This window comes from Theobroma cacao, chromosome 10, assembly GCF_000208745.1.
Source record: "Theobroma cacao cultivar B97-61/B2 chromosome 10, Criollo_cocoa_genome_V2, whole genome shotgun sequence".
NCBI classification, from domain to species: domain Eukaryota; kingdom Viridiplantae; phylum Streptophyta; class Magnoliopsida; order Malvales; family Malvaceae; genus Theobroma; species Theobroma cacao.
The window spans coordinates 20,517,472-20,535,142 of NC_030859.1; the positions used below are offsets into that span (position 1 = coordinate 20,517,472).

General features: G+C 37.2%; 1 protein-coding gene across 1 annotated transcript; it reads right to left on the reverse strand.

Moving 5' to 3' along the window:
• On the reverse strand, window positions 233–17,465 carry LOC18587367 (CSC1-like protein At3g54510). Its single transcript, XM_018128674.1, is given in 12 exon segments — window positions 233–564; window positions 666–739; window positions 742–822; window positions 13,624–13,699; window positions 13,782–14,060; window positions 14,155–14,434; window positions 14,523–14,821; window positions 15,659–15,853; window positions 16,185–16,397; window positions 16,556–16,619; window positions 16,885–17,025; window positions 17,176–17,465. Coding segments are annotated over 12 exon segments (2,148 nt in total). The 3' UTR covers window positions 233–408.

The following is a 17,671-nucleotide window of genomic DNA, read 5'->3' on the forward strand; positions in this document are numbered from 1 at the left end:
GTTAGTTTGGTCCAAATGTGTAGCAAGGCTAATTAACTTTCATTGTTTATTTCGATAGAAAACATATATCATAACAAATTTCATGATATGACGCAGGTACCCCAGTCTCATGGGGTTCATTCTTTTCTGTTACTAGAGATGAAAAGCTTGTTAGAAGGACATCAAAGAAATGGTTAAGACCTGAATCTCACAGTAGGAGAGAATTTGCAGACTTCAAATGGCAGCAGAAGAAATGAATATCTATTAACTTAAGTTGGGAGATAACTTGGATCACAATCCATAGTTGAAAGATTGCAGGCTTCCTTCGTACAGAAGGCATTGACTGTTTTTTCTTCAACTTTTACATGCAAAATCAGTAGGTTGCGGGAGGGGAAACATACAAGGAAGAGCAAAGAATCTTGAGCAAAATCACAGTGAAGTAATCAATGGCTGTGCCAAGTTGCGCTCTGATTGTGTAAAGCTCACTGGACGCAGACAAGGTTGGCGATAGGCTCCAACTGCTTTCCCATAGCTAGCTTCCATCTGACCTCCTTTTTGATCGAGTTCATCATTTTCCACAGCATTCTGTCCATGAAAATCATATAATTATAGTATTGAGCTAAGATCTTATGAGTATTAACTCCTGTTGGTATGATTTATGAGCTATTTAAAGAATCAAAACAGACCTGAATAGGGTACCCTTGAAATGTAGGAAGAAAGCGGATCTTGCAGTACTCATTGAACATTATGGTCAGCAATACAAGGGGATGGTGGATATAGAAGCAGCTGGTTTCAACTTGAGTCCAAAGAGACCGATCATAGTGACTTGCATAAGAATGATTGTGTAAAGGGGGTTCTTGTGATAGGGAGAGGAAGTGTTGCAAACAAGTAAAAGGATGTGCCAGAGGCGGCAGAGAGGAAGATTGAAGCAGTTCTTGAAGTACTAAATGCTGTGGCAGGTGGAAGATAATAAGAAAAGACTTAAAGAGACTTAGAGAGTACAAGATAATTAGAGAGAGAAGCTCTCAAGTTGAGAATGTGTTAGGAGGGGCCAAGAAGAGTCCTCCAAAATGAATTGTGAGGCTCTATATATAGTGCTAAAAGTGGCGGTTACATAAAAATAGGCTTTAATGCGCTTAATGAATGACATTATTATGAAGAATATTAATGAAAGTAACCGTTACTGTAATTGGATGTAGTAAGACTTGTTCTCAAGTAAAGGTAATAGAAAAGAGGTGTACGAGAATAGGTACAAGAGAATAAGCTGTACATAAATAAGTATACGAGAACAAGATAATAGGGTGAAACACTTGTACTTCAAGAAAGGGTTAAGAGGAACACCTCTTAACTACATCCATATCTGAGCCACCAAGCCAAACTCTCTAAAACATCCCAAGATGAAAGTAACCCATGAACCCTGCCACTTATTCTGAGTTACTTTCACTGTCATCCAAGTGAAGCGGTTATTCTATTCAAAGTGGCTGTTCTACTTGTATTAGTTGTTCCATATGGAGTAATACTTTACTTTTTTTCTGATTATTTTGCTTTAAGTAGTACTTCACTTATTTTGCTTGAAGTAGCGCTTCACTTGTTCTGCGTGAAGTAGCTCTTCACTTGTTCTAATTATTCTACGTGAAGTAGCACTTCACTTATTCTGGTCGTTTTGTGTACAACATTATGTTGTAACATAATTCTTTAAAGTAACAGTATTAACCAAAATCTAATATCTACATTTTGCCTCCTGCATAAGAATTCATTGTTAAAAATAATTCTTATGTATAATTTTTTTTTATATACTATAACGTGTTGTACTGTATCACTTTGAGCAGTAATGCCTTGGGTAGTACTGCTTTATACAGTAACACCTTAACCAGTAATACTTTAGGTAGTAACACATTACTGTCTTGTGTAAGGTGTACTACTAATTTTAATTAATTTTTTTTATCAATATCTTTTGTAATATATGATTGATTATGCAATAATATTTAATATCTTTCGTAATATTTGATTGCATTTTTTTTTTAATTTCAATATCTTTTGTAATATTTTTTTGATTATGGAATAATATTTAATATCTTTTTCATAAAAACTTTGATTCTATGTGGCTTATAAATATCAAGTTATTACAAACAATTTTCTTCATTCAAATTTAAAGTAAAGCAAAAACAAATTTCAGAGCAAAGTCGATTCTTTTGCGGATCTTTTCAAGTAAGTAAGTTTTTTTTTTTTTTTTTTCAATTAGTTGAATTTCTCATACTTGTTGCCCCTGCATGAAAATTTTTTTTTTTTATTAAAATATGAGGAAAGAGAAAAAAATTTCAGGCATGAGATATTTTGATTATAAAAGAAAATCATAAAGTAAGAACATTTATGTTACCTTGGCTTTGTTTTAATCTTTTATTACTCTGACTCATTGCAAGGTAGCTGTGGTTTCTATTTGCTTTTGAATCTTACAAATTGGAGTAATAGGCTTCTTAATTTATTTATTATTTTTTTAAGTATAATTTATTGTTTTTATTTTGACATATAGTGTTTAATAGAAAAGAGAAATATTAGAATAAAGAAATCAAGAAAAAGATTAAAGTGAACGGCATGTCAGGAGGGAGAAATACTAGAATAAAGAAACAAACTAGTAAATGCATAAAAAGTTGGCAAAAGCTACATGTCTTTCTTTTGTCTTTTGTTTGACTTTGACCCTTGTCTTTTGTTTTGCATAAAAGCTAACAAAACTGAACAGCATGTCTTTCTAATTTTTTTTTTTATTATTTTACTTGGGCTTGTACTATGACTTTGACTTGTGTTATGCCTTTTTCTAGCTTTTTAAGTGAAGCTCGCGGCATGTGCCGCGAGCATTTTTAAGTGATTTGCCGCGAGCTCTTTTTAACAAAGCTCGCAGCAAGCATTGCGAGTTCCTTAAATATTATATATATATTTAAAATGTTATATATATAATTTTTTTTTTAAGTTTTACTTATTTATTATATATATTTATTTATATTGCATATATAAAAATAATAATAATAAAAAATTTATAATTTTGATAAGTTTTATTATTTTACTTTGTGGTTGTGATTTTTTTTATGCATAACAAATAAGTAAAAAATTATTATGTATGTATACTTATCTCTTCTTTTTTTTTTATTATGTTTGTAGGCTTCTTTTCCATCTTCCCTTATGCCTAGGACGCGTCTCCCTCCGAAGATCCATTATGGTGAGCCTGCGAGAGCTGCAACAAAGAGAAAGACCACTGCACATAAAAGGAAGAATAATGATTCTGAATTAGTTGCTCCTAAGAAAATTAGGGTAGGAAAGAGTGGTGAAGTTCCTTCTGTTCCTGAAAACTGGGAAGATGAAATTATTAGAGAACGAGGAGAAGATCGTTTTTGGGAAGAAGTTCGTGCCAGACAGGTTGACGAACATCCCTCTGAGTCTGTTGGATATGATTGGAATCGTTTATGCTCAGAAGCACCTCTTCATAGAAGAAGTGGTATTCCAGGACCATCTATTTTGAAATTCAGGTTTGAACGTGGTGAGTTTCCCCTTTCTACTACTAAGTTAGGGTCCAATTCTCAATTTGTTCATGGTTGGGATGAATGGGTAACTAAGGTATTGAAGAATCCTTCTTATGTTAAACTTCTCTCTTCTGCTGGGATACTTGATGCTATACGTATCACTTCTAAGCTCAATATTTGTAGAGAAAAAAAGATAGATGTGTGGCGTGCTATTCTTGCGAGGTGGAGCACGTTTTCTCATACTATGATTACTGCATGGGGGGAATTTACCTTCACTCTAGAAGATGTATGTGTTCTCTTGGAACTTCCTTGTATAGGAAATGATGATTTTCACTCTATTAAGCTTTATGAAGAATAGGTATGTACTCGAGACTTTTTCTTTGATCTACTTAAGAGTCTGAGTAAAACTTCGAAGGTTGCACGATATTTCAATTGGATAGGGGTTTTTTATAAAAAGTTCAATGCTAAAGGAATTGAGATTGATTCTCCTGAGTACCCAGACCATAAGTATGAGCTAGTAGCTTTAATAATTTTTTGGTTGGCACAGCACGTACTCCCAGGGTGTCCAGATGATGGTATCTCCTCAGCAGTTGTTCCTTTAGCAATAACAATTGTTAAGGGAATATGCTTTCCTCTTGCTCCACTGTATTTAAGATCCCTATATAAGAGATTAGACTTATACCAACTCAAAATTATTGAGTCAGCTGGGCGTTACATTTGACTTATGTGGATGTTTCCTTCATTCAATGTGCTTGTGGGAAAGGTTTGGTACTTGCGCTCCCATGCCTAATGCATGTCCTTTTGCATCTTTTTTTGTGAATAACCTTTTATCCAGAAACAACTATAGAGCTTGGGCATGGCATGATCGACTACAAAGGGGTAATGTTCTTGAAGTGATGGATGTTACAAAAGAATTCAATCCCAGACCTTATGTGCAGCCTATAAATGGATTTGGTGATCCTGCAATTTATTATGACCTTCATCCTCTACAGTCCGGAAGAATGAGCTCACGAGGTATTAACTTTTGTATATGGGTTCATAGTTCCCATTTGCCTTCTATGATTGAGAGTTCTAGTTCTGGTGGAGATAGAAACTTTCGTTCTGTTGAAGTGTATTCTCCTTATAGAGTGGCACGTCAATTTGGATTTGATCAACCAGCTCCACCTGACTCTTCTTCGCCTATCAGCTTTTCTTCTTGCGTTTCTTCATTTCTCATGACAGGACTTTCACTCCATTCAGATAAACTTAAGAGTTGTACTATCCCAGCTTTTGATAGAGTTGGTATCCATACTTCTAGATGGTTTGCTTATTGGGGAGAATGTCTTGGAGAATGGAGATCTTTTACTGTGCCCTTAACTAATCCCACAGCTCGTCTCTACACTCCTCATGTAAGTAACAATGATGTATCCTTGCGCTTGATTCCTCTTAGAAAGAAGAAATGCATGACTGAAGAAGAAGATACTGCAGTTCCTGCTCTTATTCGTCAAACAAAAGATAAACATGCCTATCGAAAAGTAAGTTCATTTTTTTTTATTATATTTTTTTTCTATATATATATATTTTTTATTTCCTCATTTTCATCAATTTTTTTTTGATTAAATTAAGATCGTTCTTACTCCCCAGGCTATTCGAGATGAGGTTGTTTCTGACACTGAGACTATTCCTACTGGTGAAGTTGTTCCTGAGGTTACTCCAAATATTGAGGTTATTCAAGATGTTAGAATTGATACTGATAATGTTAGAGCTATTCCAATGACTCCTCGTGCTTATTCTTCCCCAGTGCCAGAACATAGAGATACAAGTAGTGCTTCTGACACTCAAATAGCACATACTGAACAAAGTAGTAAAAAAAGTTGACTTCCATGGTTTTCAAGTTTCACTGGAATATGTGACATACTTAGAACAGATTTTTAACATAGAAGGAGAGTTTTGGAGTACCTCATTTGTAAAGAACGTAGACGTCATTTGCTTAATGATGGACGTATTGGGTAGAGCTTTAGTCATTTCTCATGCTCCATTGATAAGTACTTCACCAGAGGAATTGCAACAGATGTTACAAGATGTCGATGATGCTTGTAACTTTGGATTCAAGCTTAAATGCCTCAATGATTGTAGATCAAAAGCCAAGATTTTTCTCAACAAGTCTTCCTTGGAAGATGAGTTAGAAGACATTGCAGCGAAGATAACTTCATTAAAAAAACGTGAAGTTGAAGTACGAGAACAATTAGATGTATTTGCCAATAATAACTCTTCTCTATGGAATATGTAATTGGCTAGTCTTTTACTTTTCTTTGACTCTTTTTGAAACTCATTTGAGTCAGTACTTTGCTATTGATATATCACATTTCTTTTTCTTTTACAATAATAATAATGCTTCGCTTGTTGTGTACTTATTCACTTTTTGTATCATTGTATGCGGCCAAAAGGTAATTCTCAACTTTTCATCAAGGAGATTAACTCTAACTTGACGTGAAAGAGATTATTTCATCCCTTCAAATAAGTAAGCATAAGAGTTGCGGCCAATTTGTGAGTAAAAAGGTAAGGCCAAAGATGAGCGATGAAGCTTGCGACCGATAACATACTATCATTACAGCCAAATTATGAACGATAAAGCTAAGCGACTGAAATGTTAATGATTAATTATGGTCAAATATTGAGTGATACAGCTTGCGACCAATAATATTATTGCAGCCAAGATATAAGCAATGAAGCTAGCGGATAAATTATAAATAGTAAAACACAGCCAATATAAAAGCGGTGAAGTTGCGGCTGAAATGCCTTTCATTGCGAAAAAGTAAATCATGTATTTTGCATACAACAAAGAGTGGAGTTAGAATCTCATACATGATACTTCTTTATATATTGAAAATTGATCGGTGCAGTGATGGCGTTGTTCTTCGGGTTTATCAATTTGCAATATCCACTTTCATTCACCTTATGAACAATATATGGTCTTTCCCATTTTGGGCTGAATTTAGAAGATGGGGTTCCTCTTCTAATATGCTCAGCTGCGCGTAACACTAGATCTCCCTCTTCAAAATTCCTCATCTTCACTAGCTTGTCATAAACTCTACTCAACCTTCTTTGATAGATTGATAAATTCTTCTTTGCTCTATCTCTTTTTTCTTCCAATGCTTCCAATTCTAACATCCGTAAATTATCATTATCAAGTTCAGCGTCTATAGCTAATCTTGCAGACGGAACTAGAATTTCAGCAAGTAGCATTGCCTCTGTTCCATATACTAATGAAAAAGGAGTTGCCTTCGTAGGTTCACGCTTGGAAGTCCTATATGCCCATAATGCTACTGGAAGTGCATCATACCACATCTTTGGTTCTTCATGCACCATTCTACTAAGCACTTTGAGTAAAGTATTATTTGTAGCTTCCACTTGACCATTTCCTTTCGAGTAATAAGAAGTGGACTTCACATGATCCACATCGTAAAGAGCAAGTAATTCCCTTACATTGGCATTAATGAACGGAGTACCATTATCTGAAAGAATACGTCTAGGTATGCCGAACCTGCAAATGATGTTTTCCTTGATGAAATTTGCCACAGCCGGCCCAGTCACATTCTTCAAAGAAATAGCTTCCACCCATTTAGTAAAGCACTCTGTTGCTGCTAATATCCAAGTATATCCTTTAGAAGGAGGATTGATAGGTCCAATCAAATCAAACGCCCAAGTATGGAATGGCCATGGAGTAATGATGCTATGAAGTTGTACAGCTGGAGCATGTATAGCATTCCCATAAATCTGACACGGATAACACTTCCTTGCGTAAATCACTGCATCTGCTTTCATAGTAGGCCAATAATACCCAAGATCCAAAAGCTTCTGATAAAGTTTTCTTCCACCTTCATGCTCCCCACTACTACCTGCATGCACTTCTGCTAACAATGGATTGACATCAGCTGGGGAAACACATTTCAATGATGTTCCTGCAAATGATAGCCTAAACAAGTCATTTCCTCTAAAAAAAAAAAACGTTGAGCTCTTCTCTTGAGTTGTCTTGCATCTTGAAAGTTAGCTGGTAAAATTCCATTTTGGAAAAAATCAATATAAGGCCTACGCCAATCACCGGCACTTCCCACAAAATTACACTCTTGTACATCTGGTGGTTCAGAACATCTAATGCAAGCCTTTTGAAGCTGTAAAGCATCTTTGGACATAGATGGCCAAAAATATCATGCTCTTTAGATTAAGCGATGTAAAGGTGGTCCTTCCTCACCACACCATTGTTCGTGGGCTATTCTCAATCTTTCTTTTGCCTCTTCCTCAGAAACGCATCTTGCTAGAACTCCATTACTTCCTTTGTGGTAAAGTGTATCATGAATCAAAATGTAGTGCTTTAAGCGTGGAATAGTAGTAGAACTAGGGTTAAGCAGCTCTTCTATGATGGATTTTCGCTAATCCTCTTCGTCATAAATTGGAGGTAGTAATAGCTCACTGGATGGACATGAGATAGTCCTCTTGAGTACAACTATAGGAATACTTCGTTCTTTCTCCGGAATACAGACTTTAGAAGCCAAAGTAGCAAGAGCATCTGCATAACGGTTCGTTGTTCTCGGAGTATGTTCACATCTCACCGTTTAAAATTTCTCTAACAAAGACTGAACAAGAGTCCTGTAAGAAGCAAGTATTGGTTCTTTCAAAGAAAACTCACCATTAGTCTGCTTTACAATAAGATTAGAATCCCCATGGATGCAAAGATTGCTTATTCCAATTGTTGCTGCTGCATACAACCCCAAAACTAGTGCTTCATACTCAGCTTGATTGTTTGTGCATGGGAAATCTAGCTTGAAAGCTAACGAGATAGGTTCTCTACTTGACTCAAAAGAGTTTAACTCTAAACATGAAATCAAGAAATTCCCATCTTCACTTGGTGCTTCCAAGACACGAAGACCTTTTATCTCCAAAGAGATGTGACCTCTACTCAAATGAGAGACAACTAATTCAGAACTTTGTACTGCAGAGTTATCTTCTCTATTCGGAGGAATAAGAACTATTCCGGCACCTCCTCCAAAACTATTTGAAGAACCATCAAAGTATAAACTCCACTCCCTTTCTTCAATATTTACTGCGCACACTTCTTCATGAAATTCAGCTAGGGAATGGCATCAGGAATAATCTCTTCAAACTGAGATGGAAAATATGCTAACAAATCTGAAAGTGCTTGAGACTTTATAGCTTTTGGCTGAACAACTGATACATCAAATTCTCCCAATAAAAGAAGCCATTTTGCTACTCTTCCAGATAGAACTGGCTTAGAAAGTAAAAACTTGATGGGATCTGACTTTGTCACGATTATGAGCTTGTGTGCCAAGAAATAGTGCCGAAGCTTTTGAGTTGTATAGACTAAAGCAAGACAGTGCTTTTCCATAGGTGGATAATTCAACTCACTTTTGTGTAATTATCTACTAATGTAGTACACAGGTTTTTCTTCTCCATCCATTTCTTGAACAAGTAAAGCACCAATTGAGTATGGAGTAGAAGTCAAATACAACATCATTGGCTTTCCTTTGATAGGCATGATCATCATTGCAGGAGAAGTAAGAATCTTTTTAATCTTCTCAAATGCTTGTTGTTGTGATTCACCCCATATGAATGGAACACCTTTCTTAAGCAAGGCTTGAAAAGGCACAATGATTTCTCCTAAAGCTGGAATGAATCTCCTAATATAAGAGACTTTTCCTAACAAGCTTTTGAGTTGTTTTTGATTCATCGGAGATGGCATGGATTGAATAGCTTTTATTTTTGTAGGATCAACATCTATACCTTTTTTGTGAACCATAAAACCCAAGAATCTTCCAGCTGTTACTCCAAATGCACACTTTAAAGGATTCATGTGGAGATTATACTTTCTACACCATTCAAATAATTTTTTCAGATCTTCAAAGTGATTACAAGCCTTATTGGATTTCAATACTATATCATCCACATAATCTTCCATAAAATCATGCATCATGTCATGGAAAATTGCTGTTATGGCACGCTGATAGGTTGCACCTGCATTCTTCAACCCGAATGGCATAACTGTACAGTAAAAGTTACCAAATGGGGTTCTGAAAGCTGTTTTCTCTGCATCTCCAAGTGCCATCTTTATTTGATTATATCCACTAAACCCATCCATGAATGAAAACATCTCATGACTAGCTGTAGCATCCATTAAACTATTAATATTAGGAAGAGGAAAGTCATATTTTGGGCATGCCTTGTTCAAATCTCTGAAATCTACACACACCCGAATTGTTCCATTCTTCTTTTTCACCGGAACTACATTTGCTAGCCATGTAGGATAATGTATGGGTTTGATGAATCCAACCTTGAGAAGCTTATTAATCTCCTCCTTTATCTGGCCCTCTATCTCATGATGAAATACACGAGCATGTTGTTTCACTGGCTTGCTTTGTGGAGAAATGTGTAACTCGTGAGTAATGAGATTCTCATCCAGTCCAGGCATCTGCTCATAAGTCCAAGCAAACACATCTTGGAATTTTCTTAACAACTCAATTAGCACAACCTTTTGTTCACCAGAAAGACTCTTGCTTATGAAAAGTGGCTTACTTGTCTCTCCTTCTTCTGCCATATTTATTTCTTCCAACTCATCCCCTTGAGGCTTGGGTTGATCTGAAAGTTGTTCTTCCGTGGATAATACTTCCTGTACTTTTTCCTTTTCTGCTTTTACTTGAAAACATGATGGTGATGTATCCGGTGGCTTCCAAAGTTTGGGATCAGGAGAAGATGTTTCCCCAGACCCCGCGTCCCATCATAAGCAATACACAATTTTTCCATCTTCACGTGCATAGGAAGTTACCCCATTAGACATCTTTTCTTCATTTACTTCTTTGTATGTGGAAGTGTTTTCCCTTCTTCTCTTCCCACCTCGTTCCTTTTTCTTGCCATTACTCTCTGTCTTATTCTCATACTTCTCCCATCGTGGAAATGGAACACCGATAGGTCTAACAATAGCTGTTTCTCCATCAGTAGCTAGATCTTCAAAGAAAGAAGCCTCTATATAACTCACCTCATGCCGTTCAAACGGGGCTTTAGTGGCTGGAATGAAAACCTCCTTCCCCTTCCAATATCCCTTAATACATTGATGACGTGAAGAAGGGATGATATTATGCATATGCAAAAATTTTCTTCCAATTAGAGCATGATAAGCCACATTTGCATCAATAACATGGAAACATGTCTGATCTTGAATCGGCCCCATCTTAAAATTCACTGTCACTTGCCCCAAAGTTATAATCTCCTTGTTATCAAAAGAAGTGATAGCCATAGGACGACGTAAACTCTTCAAATCCATGTTTACAGCTTTCAAAGTGGATAGAGGTATGAGATTCACAGAAGAACCATCATCAATGAATGTTCTCCTAATAGGATATCCATTGATAGTACTTTCCACATAAAGGGGTTTATTATGATACGGATGAGGTGTACACATGTCTGCCTCTGTAAACACAATAGCGTTCTTATATGCACCAACCATCTTCCCCATAGGTCGTCCTATTAAGTTACATTCTCCATACTGTTCTCCAGCTATCTGAACTAGGGATATAGCTGCTTCTTTCCTTGCTTCTTCTGAAAACCCAAGTTGGTCAAAGAAATGCCGGAAGCTAGGTGTCTTCATGAGTGAATTAGCAATTGAAGAAGTAACCCTAGTAGCTTCATTTGCATCATTGAATTGGGTGTTTGAAGAGGAAGGGTCATCATGGTGAGCATGAATTATTGCACTTACTTGTCCGCGAGGATTTGGATGAATGGGAAGAGGGTTATTTTGGACTCTGTTATTTCCAATCAACACTTCTCCTGCTTGCACCCGTCGGTGGAACATTCTTCGAAGGTTTCTGCATTCAGCAAGTGGATGACCGACTGTCCGATGATAATCACAGTACCTTGGATTAGCCTTTTCCTCCGTTGTTGGTGGTCGTGGAGTGTAAGGTAAGTTTATTTGTCCATCCCTAACCCATTCTTGGAGAAGAGCTCTCACTCTATCTAAAGGTACTGAAAACGGTGGAGAAGAGTCATTCTCCTCATCTAGCCCTCTCCTAGGGACATCTCTTCGAGGACGTAAATTTGCTCGAATTGGACCCCTTCTTTCTCTACCTCCTCCTTGGATGGCATTCACCGTTGGGTTATTCCTTCTACCAAAGCGAGTGAGTCCCTTTTGTCTAAAAACTGTATTATTGGTCCTTCGTGCAGCTTCCACTAGTGTAGCAAAGGTTGGAAGAGGTAGATTCTCCAAGTGTAACCTGTATTCATCAAACATCCCCTGAATACACACTTTTACCAACTCTTTCTCATCATGAGATTCTTGTATGTCCAGCACTCTTTCTCTAAAACGTTGGATATACTCCATTAAATCCTCCCTAGACTTTTGAAACTCTCTTCCAAGATCAACGAGAGTAACCTTCTCTTGAGTAGAAAAGAACTTTTCCCCAAACATCCTACACATCTGATTCCAAGATTGAACAGAACCAGGAGTAAGGTTAACATACCATGTATAAGCCTTCTCAGTGAGAGACTTGGAGAATTCTTTCAACTTCAGGTCATCATCCAATCCAGCTACTCCAAGAGTCTCCACAAATTTCATGACATGTTCGCGTGCATCACCAGTCTTTCCATTAAATTGTTTGAACTTAGGGCTAGTATAGTCTTTAGGATATGGTTTTGCAGCTACACTAGCCGGGTAAGGCAACTTGAGATCAAACTCAGAAAAATTCAAACTCTTGTTCTTCTGATCTAACAACTTTTGGAGCTCTTCCAGTGTTACAAATCCTTGAGTAGGAATAGGTGGGATTACTGCAGTAGAAGTAGTAGTTGGAGTAACTGCAATAGTGGTGTTGGTAGGGTTAGGGTTTGCAGCAACTACTACATCAACTGCACCTTCTCCATTGCCTCCATTCTCCTCAATGTTTGTAACTAGATGAGTGACTCCAGCAGGTGCACTCTCATTAGGATGCACAGATTGAGCTTGAAAAGTGGTGACAGTAGAGGATGCAAATTGAGATATAGTGTCCATCATTCGCTTATTATTGTCCTCCAAAATTTGCATCCTCTCTTGGGAAGTTTGAATCATTCTCATCAGATCCTGAATGTAGGAAGGAACAGGCGCATCCTGGTTGCTAGTGGAACTCTCCATCTTTTTCGAAAACAAGAAATTTCAGCAGTAAAAGTCTTACTTAATGCAATCACTCATCCCCAGTGGAGTCGCCAAAATGTAAAGGGGGTTCTTGTGATAGGGAGAGGAAGTGTTGCAAACAAGTAAAAGGATGTGTCAGAGGCGGTAGAGAGGAAGATTGAAGCAGTTCCTGAAGTACTAAGTGCTGTGGCAGGTGGAAGACAATAAGAAAAGACTTAAAGAGACTTAGAGAGTACAAGATAATTAGAGAGAGAATTTAGAGAAAGAAGCTCTCAAGTTGAGAATGTGTTAGGAGGGGCCAAGAAGCGTCCTCCCAAATGAATTGTGAGGCTCTATATATAGTGCTAAAAGTGGCGGTTACATAAAAATAAGCTTTAATGCGCTTAATGAATGACATTATTATGAAGAATATTAATGAAAGTAACCGTTACTGTAATTGGATGTAGTAAGACTTGTTCTCAAGTAAAGGTAATAGAAAAGAGGTGTACGAGAATAGGTACAAGAGAATAAGCTGTACATAAATAAGTATACGAGAACAAGATAAGAGGGTGAAACACTTGTACTTCAGGAAAGGGTTAAGAGGAACACCTCTTAACTACATCCATATCTGAGCCACCAAGCCAAACTCTCTGAAACATCCCAAGATGAAAGTAACCCATGAACCCTGCCACTTATTCTGAGTTACTTTCATTGTCATCCAAGTGAAGCGGTTATTCTATTCAAAGTGGCTATTCTACTTGTATTAGTTGTTTCATATGGAGTAATACTTTACTTTTTTTCTGATTATTTTGCTTTAAGTAGTACTTCACTTATTCTGCGTGAAGTAGCGCTTCACTTGTTCTGCGTGAAGTAGCTCTTCACTTGTTCTAATTATTCTACGTGAAGTAACACTTCACTTATTCTGGTCGTTTTGTGTACAAAATTATTTTGTAACATAATTCTTTAAAGTAACAGTATTAACCAAAATCTAATATCTACAGATTGCGACGAATATATAATGATGAATGAATGGCCAAAACTGACCAAATGTGTCATAAACAGTGTTGTACACATCCTGAACCTGCAAAAATGTAGTCAGACTGTTCACTCAGTTACCACAAGGAAAACCAGGTCAATATATATGGTAAAGGTGAGAAAGTTACCTGATTGATGTACACAGCATAGCCTATGTAGAAGTAGACAAAAAGAAATGGAAGCAACAATGGAGCAATAACTGCATACACTATACCAATCAGGATGGACAGGGAGACTGTGGGGATGATTCTAAAGTATTGCAGTGAGTAAAGATATAGGTCTTTCTCTTTTCCTCGGCAGTAGGTGTGTGACTTTGTAAGATCCCACAAGAGTAAGCCAGGCTGAAGAACCTCCAAAGAAAATCTTGAGAGCCTGTCTGTCAAGATGTATGTCATAAAGAAATCTGCCTGGAACATGTGAATCCATTGTTAAAAATCATGAACCAAAAAGAAAAGTGAGCATAATATGCTAAAGTTACAGACGAAGACAAAGCAAGCTTACTTGCGAAGAGACAAGACTCGCAAGATGACTGGGCAAATTCTTAGGATGACTAAAAGATTCTCCAATTTCATCAAGTAGGGACCCTGATATCAAGCTCAAGAAGAAAACATTTCCCACTAGAAAATAGAAAACCATGTTGCAAGCTTTGATCTCCTTTTTGCTTCCCGAGATAGAGCCACCCACTTTAGCCATGGCAAGCATTGCAAATGGAACAATGTATATGAATCCTTTGAGGATAGCACTGGGAAGGTACCCTGTCACCACAGAGGATAATCCTAGTCTATGGTACAACAAATATGTCAGGTGAAGCAATGTAAAAAGTTCATTATAATGCTTGAACGGATCAGCAAAAGAACAAGAGTTCTTACATCAATTGTATAGCCATGGCTGGAGGAAACCATTTCTTGAGTTTCTCAAATTTAGCTATCCCTTGAACAGCTGTGACTGGGACTGCGAGGAAAACTGTAAGAAGTGATGCTGCAAGAATGACTCCAATTTTGTGAAGTGGCAAAAATTTATACTGAGTTGCTAGATTCCTCCATGAGACATCACTCGGTTCTGGAGCTGTTCTAGTGATCCATAAAAGTGGATTTGTGTGCTGCTGAGTTTGTGCAGCCAATGCAGCTCCCCAACGGGATTTGAATGTGACAAAGGCAACAGGCAATTCCTACAGAAAGCATAAAGGAACTCAGGAGTAGTGTAGTATATGTAAGACTTCCAACTAAAATCTTTTTGCTCCTCAAGTACTTATTCATACATTTCTTTCCATGGAATTGGGACTAGCCAAAAGGATCTTCCTCTTTACATGATGAAGATGTCGGAGATGGCTCATGATGTTCCAGCTGAGCACTATCAAGGTGACAAATCTCCAAAACAAACTAACCAGCTTATACCTCAAGCTGTTATCACTTGGAAACAGCCTTTTGGCTATCAACAACAGTAAGAAAAGCAAAAATTTCCCCACCTTCCAAATTCATTCAACAGAAACCTTGCAATCATTCATACAAGCCATTCAGAAAGCACATGTATTCGAAAAAGAAATTATCAGGATTCATCTAGTTTCTTAACCAGCAAAGAGTATACTAAGCACTGGTGGCAGAGATTTAAAAGTTTCTTATGATTAAAGCACCATGGTTTCTAGCTACGCATAAAAGTAAAAGTATAACCATGAGGCCAAGAGTCCATTAGTGTTGAACCTTGCACCTTTTAGACCAGGCATAGGAGGGATCACAATTGCGAGAACTAGCTTGGTTTGTTATGTTTAGTAAGCATTCTAGATGCTTCAAGGTGTGAACACTATATCCAAATAAGATATACAGATGAGATTCTTGAATTTATTTCAGGTAAAAAGGATAGGCACTCGAATTCTAGATGAATATATTAAAATGAAAAAGGAATTAACTGCTTTAAAGTGGTATAAATGTGAATGTGAACTAATTGCTACCATGAATTTCAATTGCAATCCCAGAATCGAATGTATGTATTATTGCTGTCAAGAGATTACCCTTTCTTTGAGCATGTCTTCACTCTGTAATTGACGAATCTTATGACAGAGTTCCTGAAGCTTTTCCTCAAGCAGGGCAGCTTTCATAGATTCATCTCGACATTCATCCAAGAGCAACATTTCTCCAATATGTTTCTTGACAGTGCATTTCTTTCTCAAGTCCTGTATCTTTCTCTTAACATGTTTTGCCTGGTTCTACATGCAATTCATTTGTAAGATTTCTGTTAAAAGGGAATGACAACCAGAGTTGAGAATATCTCCTGTAGCAACGATAACTATAAATATTTAGGATGATCCTTGAAAGAAAAAAGCAACTTCCAAAGCATGGTACACTACAATTATACAAGAATTTGACTGTTAAAAATTCAAACAACCTACACCTTTAGTACACTTTGATGACATATAAGGCAAAGTACTCCTAAGAAACTGCTTCATTTTGAAGAAACACAAAACTTCATCCATGAACAACAGGAGGAAACAGAAAAACTGCAAAGAGGTATTCGATTCAAGACTGTTTGACACTTACCAACAGAACTTCAATGTCTTTCCTATCATATAACATTTGGTAAGAATGATAACTGTAAGTATGATGTTTAGAAAAGAAGTGATCAACACAACATCCACGAGCCTTGTGCTCTGTGCAGAATGGAATCTGTCGAACTAGAATCGTAAACTGATCAGGACGATCCCTCAGGTTCTGCAATTTTTGAATCCTTTTGACCAAAATCTCAGAATATTCCTGGAAAGGGAAATGTAGGAAGTCACCTGTTTTGTCAACACTTCTGAATGTTAAAGTACAAATAATCTGCCATTATAAGTCTGTGCATAAGAAAACAAACTATCACAAGTTAAAATTTCTTGAGTATAATGGGAAGGTATAAGTGCAAGCCAGCTGACCTTATATAAGAGGTATAATCCATAGAAAGATATAAACCACAAGCATATAACATGCACCCAAAGCCTGTAAAACAAGAAGCTAAACTCTGTGATTGTAATGGTGTGAATGAACAGATTGAAACAAGGCCTGCACTTTGAATCTAAGTATATATTTGTGTCTTTATTACCATTCAATGTTTGTTTAAGTTCATTTACTGAAATGAAGACTGCCATTTTTGTTGGTTATGAAAACTTTGTAGAATCTTTATGGACAGCAATTGCCCACTGACGGAAAATCAAGAAACGAAAAGTACATACATAGTCTTACATGCCAAGTGTGGAAGTCCTACATGTTAGAACCTCTTTCGATGTTTGATATTGAGCAAGAATCCATGGAATGATAACTTGTAGATGGATCGTTCTGTCCACCATAATTAATTGGTAGGAGTATCAACAACCCAATGAGAGAGCAAACAGCAAAGAAATTGATCCTGAAGAAGGAAAGAAAGGGAAAGTCTAAGGAACCCATAGTTCCTTAATTAAGAATTCAAATTAAATGAACTAAATAATAATAATAATAATAATAATAGAGAGAGACAAAAATGGAGAGATTGATTTGTGTATAGCAATACTACACTGACCCGAACTTGAAGAGTCTTATAACAACGAGAGCATCAAGCCCACTGGTTTCAAGGATTTCATCTTCAGTGACACGAAAGGCTCGAGGGATCCAAGAAAAGGAAGGAAGGAAACGAGATGGAGAGAAAGGATCAGGAGGAAGGATGGTGATGGGATGTCGTTTCGAAAGAGGACGAGGGTAGTATATGGGAGCGTTTGATGGCTGTTTCTTCAAGATGGAGAAGAGAATCAGAACCACCAAGGCTAGCCCTATGTTAATGCCTGCTGAAGCCAAAAGGCCCCGAGGATTCATGTTCGAAGAAAGAGAGATCAGATGAGAGAAGGAAGCAAAGGCAGAAGGAGGAGGAGGTGTTGCTTTGTTGGCTTTGGTGTGGTACGTGGCAGTGTTGCATACAGGGAGGACGTAGATTTTCCTGGATGTTTTTGCATGAAAGCTACGCCAAATGTATGACACCTGTGATAGAAAAACCCCCCATCAAAAGGTCCGGTCCAACTGAC